At 29.4% G+C, this 12,042-nt stretch overlaps 7 protein-coding genes across 7 annotated transcripts; 1 reads left to right on the top strand and 6 right to left on the bottom strand.

The window, feature by feature from the left end:
• Positions 1-95: 95 nt before the first annotated feature.
• MRPL37 (mitochondrial 54S ribosomal protein mL54) lies at positions 96-419 on the bottom strand (the record flags this gene model as incomplete). Its single annotated transcript, XM_046078115.1, has 1 exon — positions 96-419. One exon carries the CDS (start codon positions 417-419, stop codon positions 96-98), a length of 324 nt encoding a protein of 107 aa, XP_045934500.1.
• Positions 420-857: 438 nt separating this feature from the next.
• Positions 858-3,338, bottom strand: LAS21 (mannose-ethanolamine phosphotransferase LAS21; the record flags this gene model as incomplete). Its single annotated transcript, XM_046078114.1, has 1 exon — positions 858-3,338. One exon carries the CDS (start codon positions 3,336-3,338, stop codon positions 858-860), a length of 2,481 nt encoding a protein of 826 aa, XP_045934499.1.
• Positions 3,339-3,828: 490 nt separating this feature from the next.
• On the bottom strand, positions 3,829-4,347 carry SCDLUD_003556 (uncharacterized protein; the record flags this gene model as incomplete). The annotated part of the gene is made up of 1 exon (XM_046078113.1): positions 3,829-4,347. One exon carries the CDS (start codon positions 4,345-4,347, stop codon positions 3,829-3,831), a length of 519 nt encoding a protein of 172 aa, XP_045934498.1.
• Positions 4,348-5,103: 756 nt separating this feature from the next.
• Positions 5,104-6,300, bottom strand: REI1 (Rei1p; the record flags this gene model as incomplete). The annotated part of the gene is made up of 1 exon (XM_046078112.1): positions 5,104-6,300. One exon carries the CDS (start codon positions 6,298-6,300, stop codon positions 5,104-5,106), a length of 1,197 nt encoding a protein of 398 aa, XP_045934497.1.
• Positions 6,301-7,768: 1,468 nt separating this feature from the next.
• TSC10 (3-dehydrosphinganine reductase) lies at positions 7,769-9,298 on the bottom strand (the record flags this gene model as incomplete). The annotated part of the gene is made up of 1 exon (XM_046078111.1): positions 7,769-9,298. The coding sequence occupies one exon, from the start codon at positions 9,296-9,298 to the stop codon at positions 7,769-7,771; it is 1,530 nt and encodes a 509-aa protein (XP_045934496.1).
• A 1,088-nt stretch (positions 9,299-10,386) lies between these two features.
• Positions 10,387-10,659, bottom strand: COA3 (Coa3p; the record flags this gene model as incomplete). The annotated part of the gene is made up of 1 exon (XM_046077001.1): positions 10,387-10,659. The coding sequence occupies one exon, from the start codon at positions 10,657-10,659 to the stop codon at positions 10,387-10,389; it is 273 nt and encodes a 90-aa protein (XP_045934495.1).
• Positions 10,660-11,238: 579 nt separating this feature from the next.
• Positions 11,239-12,018, top strand: MRPL8 (mitochondrial 54S ribosomal protein bL17m; the record flags this gene model as incomplete). The annotated part of the gene is made up of 1 exon (XM_046078110.1): positions 11,239-12,018. The coding sequence occupies one exon, from the start codon at positions 11,239-11,241 to the stop codon at positions 12,016-12,018; it is 780 nt and encodes a 259-aa protein (XP_045934494.1).
• Positions 12,019-12,042: the final 24 nt, after the last annotated feature.

Here is a 12,042-nt window from a genome sequence, read left to right as displayed (position 1 = left end):
ATCTATACGTATATATATATATATCTATATACAATCGATCAGCAATTTCCCTATATGTGTGGTTACGACCAGGGTTGTACTCTCTCTCTCTCTCATCATAATTTACTTAAAAAGTTATTTTGCTTGATCTTTTCTCTGTTAGCTTTCCTCATAGCTTTTTTTCTTAGTGCTATTGGATCTTTGGCTAATGCTTGTTCCTCGACAACTGGATCTAAAACAGTCCATAACCAATCTGGATACTCACTATCTTCCAAAGCAACCGGATCGTTTCCTGTTTTCTTAATTTTTAAATTTAATGGAGTGCCTGCTTTGCACGACGATACTATCTTAGTTGCAGCAGTATTGGCACCATTTAACCTAACTGACTTGGTACTGAAAAATAAAACGCTTGATTTAATTCTTATTATATTTTTAAACATAGCTTTCAATAATAGTAATGTTATGGAGAGAAAATGGAGGGGATAGAGAGGGGAAATTAATCAATGGTACCGATTCTTTATTGTTTTAATCTTATTACTTTTTTGTTGATTAGATTTGTAAAAAGAAAAAGATACTTCTAACTTTGTATCTCATTCAAGATGTTGCAAGCTAATCTTCATTCAAGAAAAAAATAATGAAAAAAAAAAAAAATAAAAAAAAAAGAAGCAGTGAACTAACACGAATTACAAATTGGTGAAAAAATAAAAAGGAAAAAGGAAAACATAAAATTTTTTTTTTGAAATATTCATTCAAATATCAAGAAAGTTTTTCTCGGAAAAAAAAAAAAAAAAAAAAAAAAAAAAAAAAAGAGACGTTCATCTTACTGGTTTAATCCTGATAATAATATACATTTATACAAAAACTGTATCAATTCTACTTTATAAAATGCAACCTACCGTTAAAAACTTGACGATAAAATTCATAAATAGAGAATATGCTACATAGTAACATAACTTGGGACTAAATACACTCCAAACAAACAAGTGGTATCTATTCATATAGCATGACAAGCATAGGAATATACCATATATTCCAGTAAAACCTAAAGAATTTAACAAATCTGTATAAATATTCTTTTCCTTTTTATCCAATGGAATAGCTACATTCCAATAAATTGAAGGTGCAAAATTTGATACAAACATTAAAAAGCCAACAACGTAGATGTTATAATCGTTAGAAATACCATTATATGCATTGGTTAAGTTTATTGTGGCTATAGTATTGGTTCCGCCAAATTGGAAAAAACTCAAGTATTGTAATAGCAAAGTTACAATAGACCCACTACTGCAACAAAATTTCAATATTTCAAATATTAGAAACAATGGTATATTCTGTGGTGCAGATTGTAAAATTAAAAATATCGTAATAATATATTTTTGGATAAAATGTCTTTTTGCAGGCACATTACGGTAATATATTCTATTAAATGCAAGCAAAGCACCACAAATTTTATAAAACAATCGAGCAAAAGTAATTAAGTCTTGTGCCGAATCAATATCCATGTCTATAAAGGATAAAGTACATTTTACTAAATTGGAAAAATAATCGGGAATAGTGTTGTAATCACCATGCTTTAAACTCCAAAAAATTTTGTAGTTAAAACAAATTATTGATAATAAAGAAATCTCAGTAAATGCAACATAATCATGTTTGTGTGGTAGCATAAGCGATACGAGGGTGACTAAATTGAAACACCATAACAAGTTAAACGGTATAATATTCGACAAAACATTTTCGTAACTAAACTTAGTACCGCTATTATTCCAACCTCTAATTAATCTTAGGCATGTAAATGTAATTAAAAATTGGAAAATTTTACCACTGGTAGAATAAGTATTATTAGAAAGGAAAACATTTGTAGAAAAATATAGTACAGTGATCCACCACCATATTTGATGCTCCTCTTCAACAAAACTACTGCCAAAAGTGCTAATACCTAAAAGCAAGCCTATACTTGAGGTTATAATCAAGTTTGATCTATTAGAGGGGAAATTGTGATAATTGTAAATAATAACAAACATTGTGGAAACAAATATTGACACTAAACCGAGATATAACAACGTATAGTTATATTCTGTGGCCTGCTCCATTAAATTTTTTTGGATAATGTACATTTCAGATAAAAGCTTGGTATCACTCATATTATACAACAAGCTCATACGTTTGTCACCGTTAAATAATTTCCATAGCTGTTTGTAATTTTCCATCAAGTAAAAATTTTTCTCCGAATCACTAAAAGATGACAAAAGCTGAGGTATTATGACACCAACATTATTTTTCGGGATAGGTAAATCAAATAGTGACATAATGGTAGGAACCAAATCAATTTGGCTAACTTTATCTAAATATGCATAATTTTCATTGTATTTTTCGATTGGTAAATGAATGTTGTGTTTAGAGCCTCTTTGGCTGTCTGGAACAAAATTGGGTCTTTTAGATACAAAGCATAACCCTGCCGAAGTTTCACCATTTGAAGAACCTCCATGATTACCCAAGTCATTCATTCCATGATCACCCATGATTACAATTAAAGTATCTTCATCCGTTTTATCATATATTTTTTGAATTATTTCGTCCATTTCGCCCTGCTTAGGTAGCATATGAACCGAATTAGCGCCCCCTTTATGGCCAATATGATCTAATCCCAAGTAATGCAGTATGATGAAATCCCATGTGGAATCCCGTGTTGTATCAAAATTGTCGTCTATATGCCTGGTCACGTTATTATCAACTTCAATGAAATCGCTTACGAAAAATGAGTTAGTTCCATCAAACTCTGTAAAAAATCTGTCGGTACCAAACAATTTCAACCATGTATCATCCCCAAAAAACTTTATTCTTGCTGGTGAGATTGCAGTATCATTAGTAGTGTTGTGATTAAAATTATTATAAAACTGCCAGATTATAGAATCTTGATCCTTTAGGTTGGAACTAGAGTCATCTTCTGCAACATTTAAAATCGCATCCAAAAAAATAGGCGTGGAACCAGTGGTTATTCCCTTCAATCTGGGTAAAGTAACTGTTGGTGGGTTACTATATGCGGTGAATCCCCAAACATGGCCTTCATTGTATAGCTTATGTAAATTTGTGAAATTAGACATTGGTTTATAATATAAAAAGTCACTTCTTAACGCATCTATTATAATAAATACCAATTTATCAAATTTTTTTGTATGTGGGCCCAAGGCTCTTTCCTGGTCTGAATACCCATTATAACCTTGTAAGATATTTTTGGAGGGGAAATAACCAATGCTGAACAGAAAAATCGATGCTAGTTGAATACATAATAAAATAATTATTGGAAGTGAATGTGATGAAAATGATTGTCTTCTCATACTCTTTTGAATTCTTCCCTTCATATCTTGCGGTTCAATCCCTGGCTTAAGAAAATGAGTTTATTGTATGTAAAAAGTTTGGTGTGAAGAGCAAAAAAAAAAAAAAAACACTTTTTCGGTAAGTTGGGTCAAATAGCCATTAAGGTGGTAAAGTTGAAGCACGTCACGTGATATAAAAAAAAGAAAAAGAAAAAGAAAAAGAAACCAAGTTATACAATTCTTTCTGGTTTTAAAGCAGCATTTAACAAATAATATCAAACAATTTGAAGCTCCTAGATAAAACTTTAAAGAAATCTTTTTTTTTTTTTTTAATTAAACGGTTAAATTGAGCGTACATAAACATACATATATATTTTTGTATATAATTGCTTGATTAAATAATATTAAAAATGTGTGTATGAATTCTAAATAGATGGGAGAGGGGGAAGATAAAACAAGGTTAAGGAAAAATAGAAAAAAAAAAAAAAATGATAATAATTTATATATAATTCTGAGTCTTTTATTGATTATCTCGTTAAATAAATGGGTTGGTAGGATCCTTCGCAGTTGTAACCTCATTATTGACTTTTTTGTTATTAAAATCAGTCAACTCGGTATCAACAGTATATTGGTCTGTATTGAAGGAATTCTGTTTACTAATGATGGCCTTGTCATTCCCAAATGGGTCATTATTAGGTATTCTTGAATATTGTTGATTAAACTTGGGGGTGCCGATGTTATTATTTCTGATATTGTTATCGAAGTTGTATATGACAGGTTTATTGTAATTAACAGGAGGATCATTTATTTCTAGACTACCATTAAATTCTGGATCTTCGTAAATTTCCTTTTCCCTTTTATTTTTCCTATAAACATGAATGATTATACCACTAAATAATAAGGCCACTACAACAACAGGTACAACCACACCAATGATGATAGCCTTATTGTATGAACTAGCAGCCGGCTTTTCACATTGTTGCTTACTACCAACACATTCATCATCGCTGCTTCTTTTATTGAATAATAAGTTATAGTAAATCTTCTGTAGCATTTTAAAGGATGTAGTTGAAAGGAGTTTTTAATTGAAAAAAAAAAAAAAAAAAAAAAAAGAAAAAAATATAAATATATATATATATATCAATATATGTAAGCTGAGTGTGTTAAAATGATGTATGCATGTGTTTCGGGAACACTTTTAGTTTCTTTTCTTCTTCTTCTTCTTCTTTTTCTTCTTCTTCTTCTTCTCTTCTCTTTTTTTAGTGGATTGAGAGGGATATAGGTTGAAATGCTCTAAAGATATGAAAATTGATATATGTTTTGCAAAGAATGATGATTAAGTTTTGATCGATCAAAGTTTGAATATTGTAATTAAAACTCCTTTAATTGGCAGTATTTGAATTGTATGGTTTTTTTTTTTTGTTGTTGTTTTTTTCTTTGCGGGTCCTCGGGTTTTCGGCTAATACAACTTTTATTAAGAATTGTACGCAGAGAATAACGAGTTTTTATTTTATTTTATTTTAAAAAAATTTTTTTTTTTTTCTCACGCCTTGCTCAACGAGCATTTGTAAAAGAAAACTAAAAATAGAATTATTTTCTCTCTCTTTTTTTTTTTCTTGTGTATATTATATATATTTTTGGCAGTTTCTACGTGAGAAAAAAGAAAAAAAAAAAAAAAAAAAAAAAAAAAAAAATTAAAAAATCATAGTTTAAAAATCACTAACATATACATAAATTCTACGCACCTAATCATATACTTTAATTAATACTATACATTTGAAAGGAAAATAATTTATCTACAATACTTAAACTATTGTAATAGTTGGTCCCTGTAGTGGGTTTGGTTATTAATGAATTTAGCACTTCTTTTATCATTTCTTTTCATATCTTTAACTTGTGATTGCCACACTCTTTTATTTGTTGCTATTTGTTGCCTATCAAAGATATTGGCAAAATGTCTTGTTTCTGCAGCAATAACAGTGCCTTGTCCCTCAGTTAAAACTTGCTCTGGCTTTTCAACTTGTTTATAATAACGTTGTAATGATCTATGTCCCACTTTTATTCCTGTTGGTAGGTGTAAGTTATAGCCATCATTGTATAAATATTCTTGAGATATATCCTCTGTATTATCTTCTCCTTCTTCTTCTTCTTCTCCAGAATCAACATCTTCCCATTCTTCCTCATCGTCATTTTCTTCGGTGGTAGCATTGTTAAAATCATTGTAAGTACTGCTGAAATCATAGAATTCTGAAATTTCCAACTTTTCATCTTCATTTTCATAAGGAATCTTACAATGATATTTACTGAGCATATGAGCTCTGACTGCATGTATAGATCTACCTTGGTAAGAGCAGCACAAGCACAAATTACCCAATCCAATTTTTTCACCTAAATATTTGACTAATCCTTCTTTGTCAATTAAATACTTTTGTTCAGGAATATAAAATCCATGACTTTTAAACATGTGTTCCAAGTTATTTTCAAAAGTTTTAAAAGTTTTATTATGGCAAAACAAGCATTGTTCTAGTAAGATATCAACTTTGTTAGATATTTTTTCGTTCATTAACTCCTCCTCGGTAACATTTTTTTCTTTTTCCTTTTCTTCTTCTTCTTCTTCTTCCTCTTCTTGTTGTATCTTTGGTGTATTAATATCTAATGTTTCTAATTTTTCATTAATATTATCAGAAATCTCAGTTGGTTTTCCACTTTGTTTTAGCATATTTTCTTTTGCTATTTCCAATAATTTTTTCTTTTTTTCTAATAATTTTTCCTTTTCTAATCTTCTTAACTCTTTTTTGGTTAATTTTTTGGTACTATTAACAGTTTCATCCTCATTTTTAGTAGTTAACTTTTGAACTTTTTCATTGAAGACATGTTCAGTTATTGGTGGTAGACTGGCAACTCTTCTTTTTAAATTATATCTGTGCCAGTCGCCTTTCATATGTTCTCTTTGATCCAAAGAAGTTGAAAATTGTAATAAACATGAATTACAAGTATAGGAAGACATATTGTTTTTTTATTGTCTTAAACAGGAGGGGGTGGTGTTCGTTTTTTTAGGAGATCAAACAACAACTGAGCCAAAAATTGTGAAAGATGTTAATACTAGGGATGAATAAGTTAGTAATTTAAATGGTGGCAATGGAATGGGGGGGAATAAGATGTTGAGGGAGAGATTCTGAAAAAGTGGGTTAATAAAGATAAAAAAAGAAAAGGAAAGAAAAAGAAAAGAAAAAAAAAAAAAAAAAAAAAAAAAAAGAAACGACTAAAAAAGTCTTAAACAGTATATTAATCCTATGCCTCGGATATACGGTATTTCGGACAATGGAAGTGATTAACAGAGATGGATGGAAAAGTACAAATTATTCCTCTTCTTTTTTTTCCTTACAATTATTACAAAGTGAAGGAATTAGATTATAGAAGTATTAACCAGTAATTTTTGCTACTTGTTATTCGTATATAATTAATATTGTTCAAAACAAATGGTAACTTGTAATTATATAAAAGTATTAATGATATATTAATCTCTGAGTCCACAAAATTATAAAGATGCTCATCACTTTAACTTTAAAAATTATTTTTTTTTCCCTTTCTTTCTGTAATAATAAATCTTTTAATTTTTTAAATTGCTTGTCTTTAAGCAATGGATGTTTAAAAGGGGTGGGAGGGTGGAAAAACAAAAAGTTACAATTTCCATTATGGAATTCCTCTAATTTTTTTTTTTTTTTTTACCTCTGCTTTTCGTATAACGTAGAAATATCTGTACCTTTTTTTAATTAAATTACGTGAAATGCATGTATAAAACAAAACAAGCTGAATTAAATTAAAATGCAAAAATAGGGTAAATGACACTGTCACTTTATAACCGAGTTAATAATAATTCGTGGTTATGTGTTAACAATTCAAAAAAAATACCGTGTTATAATTTCGCCAAGGCAATAATATAACTATTCAACAATAAATAACAATAGCATACTACTAATGTTTTAAACTCCATATTTACTCCTTTTATATCTTAGTAAAGCATTACTTTTATTTTACTGTCCTAGTAATTTTTACCTGCAATTTAGCCGTTTTCTCTCGTAGTATTACTACTACTGTTTAGGCTTTAAGTGTGTATTTTTGGATCATTTAAATCACTATGTTACGATATGAAACAGCATTGATTTCTAAGAAATAAAAAAAAAAAAAAAAAAAAAAAAAAAAAGGAAAAAAAAATTACCAATACTCAGCAATAATAATGAGTATTTTACTGGCTGTAAACAAAAGAAAAGAGAAAAAGGAAAAACAACTATAATGTAAAAATATTGTATAAATGATAAAGCAAATTCTATCTAAAAGTTAAACAAACTATAATAATTTATAGAAAAATAATTGGAGGAACAAGTTCTAAATAATAAAAAAAAGAAAAAAAAAAAAGGAATAAACATATAATATATAACAAAAATCAAAGCCAAAACGCAAATCACATAGTAATACTACAGTAATCTTTGTCTTGATCCATTACTACCCTTAGTAAAACCAAGAAACCTATCTTCGTTACTATTAATAATGGCAGGATTGAGAGTAGTGGTAGTAGCAGCAGTGACACCATTGCTGGTAGTTTTTAATCTCCTTCCACCGTACCTACTACTTGTAATACTACTCGTTTCATCATTGTCATCGGCAATAGTCAAACTGCTAGTTTTTTGTAATAACGGATAGGTACTGCTGCTACTACTGCTAACGCCCCCTTCAGAAGTTCTTAATTCATATAAGCTGTTGTCAGGACCAATAATGGATGCACTAGAAGAACTATTATATCCAGATTGTTTTCTTGACCAGTTCTTAATCAAACGATCAGTGAAAAACATATAAAACGGAGCCACTAGCAAGTTGAAAATGCAACCTATTAGTAATTGAAGAAACCAAAAGATGCTATAATTCCAATTTTTATTTAAGCCTAAATCTAAACTCATCAAAAACCAACCCAAAAGTTCTGTAGTTATATCATCATATCCCTTGCCCAACCACCAAATAATCTTGTCACAACAGGCTTCACAACTTATGGTTGTTGATTTACCCTCTAGCTCAACTGTGATTTCAGGTTTTGTTTCATTTTCAACTTTAAACCCTTCACTATCAAAGTTACCTGGATAAACATTACTTATTCTTTGGTTAGGGTATTCGTGTCTTAAAATGCTAACCAAACATTTTAAAGCTTGTTTTAATGGAGCATATTGGGAATATCCTATAAAGGGGAAAAAAATAGCTTCACTATTAAAGAAGATTAAATGAGGATTATAATTGTCGTAGGTATTAATCAATTTTAAAATGGAATGGGATAAATATAACGCGCTTAAATAGTTCATGGTTACACCATTTTCTAATTGTTGTAGCTCCATATCTTTAAAAAGAGCAGGGTGGGCACCACCAGCACAAAAAAAAACTTGTGTGGGCAATAGTCTTTTAGAAACCAATAGGCTAATCAAATTGCCCTGAACATCCTCAGCTTTGGATAAGTCGCAAGGATAGTAGAACAACCTAATATTTCTATCGCTGATAGAATTATTTTTATTATTGGTGATGGTAAAAGAAGAGTCATGCTTCTTGTTTTTTCTATAACTGTTTTGATCAACGTTACTAACGCCAGGAATGTGCGTATGTAATTTCTCATCATAGTCTTGAATGTTTAGAAAGGAGGGTGATTGATGCTCATCACCAGTTATTTTTTCGCATGCGTTAATTAATTTGTCAGAAGATCTACTAACTAGTATAATTCTTGTATTGCAAGTTTCCTTATAATACTTGCGGGCAAATTGAAAACCTAAGCCTTGTGATCCACCGCTAATTAGAACGGTTTGGTTTTCCATGCTAAAGTTTTTAGGATTGTCATTCATATCTTGTATTCTATATTCATCACCATTAGTTTTAGTATAATGATTATAATAATATTGATACATATTTCTATCAAAGCTTGTGTTGCTGGTATTACTACCGGTGCTTCTAGATCTGGTCCTGCCAAACATTTGTGTGTGTGTTATTGATTTTAGTTTTTAGTTTTTAGTTTTTAGTTTTTATTTTTTCCTTTTGTTTCTACAGGTTGTGATTAGAAAGGATTTGGAGTTTGTCTAAGTAGAACAGGATTAAAAGTAGCAAAAGCGGAGGTTATTGCGATGTTCTATAAATTTTTAAATACAAAGTGATATATATATATATATATATTATTTTTTTCGGGTGTTTGTTATTTACAGCGAAAAATGAAGAAAAATGGAAAAAAAAAGAAAAAGGAAAAAAAGATTTAGCGGGAAATGCGTGTGGTTTTAAAATTGGAGGTGATAATAAAATGATAAATAACAAGAAAAGAAATAATTGGAACTAGAATGAGAATTCAATCAAGGGAAAAATAATACTAATAATATAATTATATTCCGTTTTAATTTTCTTTTTTTTTTTCTGTTTGAAATTAAAAAAAAAAAAAAAAAAGCAACGAAAAATAGCCAACGCTTTGTTTGATTTGCTTGATTTGTTTGTTCTGCTTGATTTGTTTGATTTGTTTGTTCTGTTTGTTCTGCTTGTTCTGCTTGTTCTGCTTGTTTTGGCTGCCTTTTTCCCTTTATTTTTTTCTTTTTCCCTTTTACTTTTTCCCCCAATTTTTCACATGTGTTAATCAGCTAGCTATTAAAAAATAATACTAATATACTCTCTCTTTGTTCTTGCCATAGTAAATAACTAAAACTTCTACACCTGTTAATAGAGAAGTTTTATCCCCCCCAATCATCAAATTCTCTTTTTATAAATAATAATCTGTCCAGATACACCGATACACCTCTTTTTCCGACTCACCGGATTTAAGGTACGGTACATCACCTTTTCCACGGGAATAACACCCCCCCACTCTTATATATCATCTATTCAAAAGTTTCTCTGTTTGCTATCCAACTGAAATATATACCCATACAAGTATTAAAATAAATTAAATTAAATTAAATTAAATTAAATTAAATTAAATTAAATTAAATCAAATCAAATCAAATCAAATCAAAAAAATATCAACTATATTCTATATATATATATACAGGAAAGCAACTACTCCATGTGCACCAAAAAAAAATTATTATTTCTTTTGTTCCTCTCTTTTATGATCTTCATATTCCTTCTTTAATTTTTCCAATTCTTTCTCATCAATAGGTGGAATTGGTATATCACTGAAATCATCGTCTTTATGTAATATCCTATAAGTGTAAGCATAAATACCAGCAGTCACACCCACTAATATACCTAACCCAATCATATTTTTAACAAAGTACGGTTGTCTTGCTCTAATCATGGCTGGTGTCATTTTAAACGTACGAGGGTCTTGGTATGGAGATTGTTTGAAAATACCCATTTTGTATTAGTGATATAGTCCAGTGTTATAATTTTTGTTTTGTTTTGTTTTGCTTTGTTTTTGATTCTGAAAAAACCGTATTGTAACCAAATGGAAAAGATATATTTTTTTTTTTTTTTTCAAAATGTTTTTAAATGTAATAAAATGTGATAATAAAATCTTTATATATATATTTATTTTGTTATAAAGTCAAACAAAATAAAAAATTATATCCTTCGTATTAAATGATATAAATCGCCATATTTTTTTTTCAATTTTCTCTTTTTTCAATTTTCTCTTTTTTTTTTTCTCTCTTTTTTTTTTCTCTCTTTTTTTTCTCTCTTTTTTTTCCCACCAAAATTGCAGTTACCTCACAGCTTTCATTTTTTATTCAACCAGGTCTCCCCAGCCAATTTCAACTTCCGTATAATAGTTTAATATTCCTTTTATTCTTTTTTTTTTTTTTCTCTCTCCCCCTTTACCTTCTTTCTCTCTTGCTCCATTCACTAAGTCTATTAAAGCATCTTCTTTTTCTTTCTGAGTCAATAACTAAAAGTAACCATCCCCTTCCCCCCCTCCATTCAAAAGAATAAAAACAAAATGACCCAAGGTTTAGCTAGAAAATTATCGAGAACAAAACCTCATAGAGAGGCCTTGTTGAAAAATTTATCCACCCAATTATTTCAGCATGGCTCCATAGTCACAACGGAAGCTAAATCTAAAGAATTATCATCATTTGCTGAACGCATTCTAACTTTTGCCAAAAAGAGAAACCTTGCCTTGGAAAAAAAAAATGATTTGGGTTACAAATATTATACTGCTCAATTACAAAAAAGACTATTTCTAAGCGGAGATAATGCCCATCTATTAAAGAAACTGGATTGTTTGGCCAATACTGTCTATATGGATAGACCAGGTGGTTATACTAGAATCATTAGATTGGAGCCTAGATTAGGTGATAGATCTCCACAAAGCTTGTGTGAATTGGTGGATTTGCCTATTTTCAACAAATTAAAAAATGGTAAAGAAGAAGTTGTTAGAGGTAATATGAAATTGTGGATATTGGTTAAAACTATTATCCAACAGGAAGAAGAAGGAAATATCAAAGAGTTGACTTTGAACAATTTAAATAAGTACTTGAAAAATAAATCACCAGATCAAATAGATTATTTTTTCAATGTCGATATTCTAAAAATGAAACAATTATTAAGGAGTGACAATAAACTAGACCCCGTTGATGAGCAAATAGACAAGACTAAAATCCAAGAATTAAGGAACAATCTATTAAATTATCAGACCCAATTAAAAACTGTTGCCAATAACAAAAATAATGCCACTAGAGGTTATGTTTATGTTGAATCAAGACCAAAAACTATATAATCTTTTTGTTTTTTTTTTTTCTCC

Source organism: Saccharomycodes ludwigii, chromosome IV (genome assembly GCF_020623625.1).
Source record: "Saccharomycodes ludwigii strain NBRC 1722 chromosome IV, whole genome shotgun sequence".
Lineage (NCBI taxonomy): Eukaryota > Fungi > Ascomycota > Saccharomycetes > Saccharomycodales > Saccharomycodaceae > Saccharomycodes > Saccharomycodes ludwigii.
The sequence above is the reverse complement of the archived record's forward strand: the minus strand, read 5'-3'. Positions and strand labels throughout refer to the sequence as shown.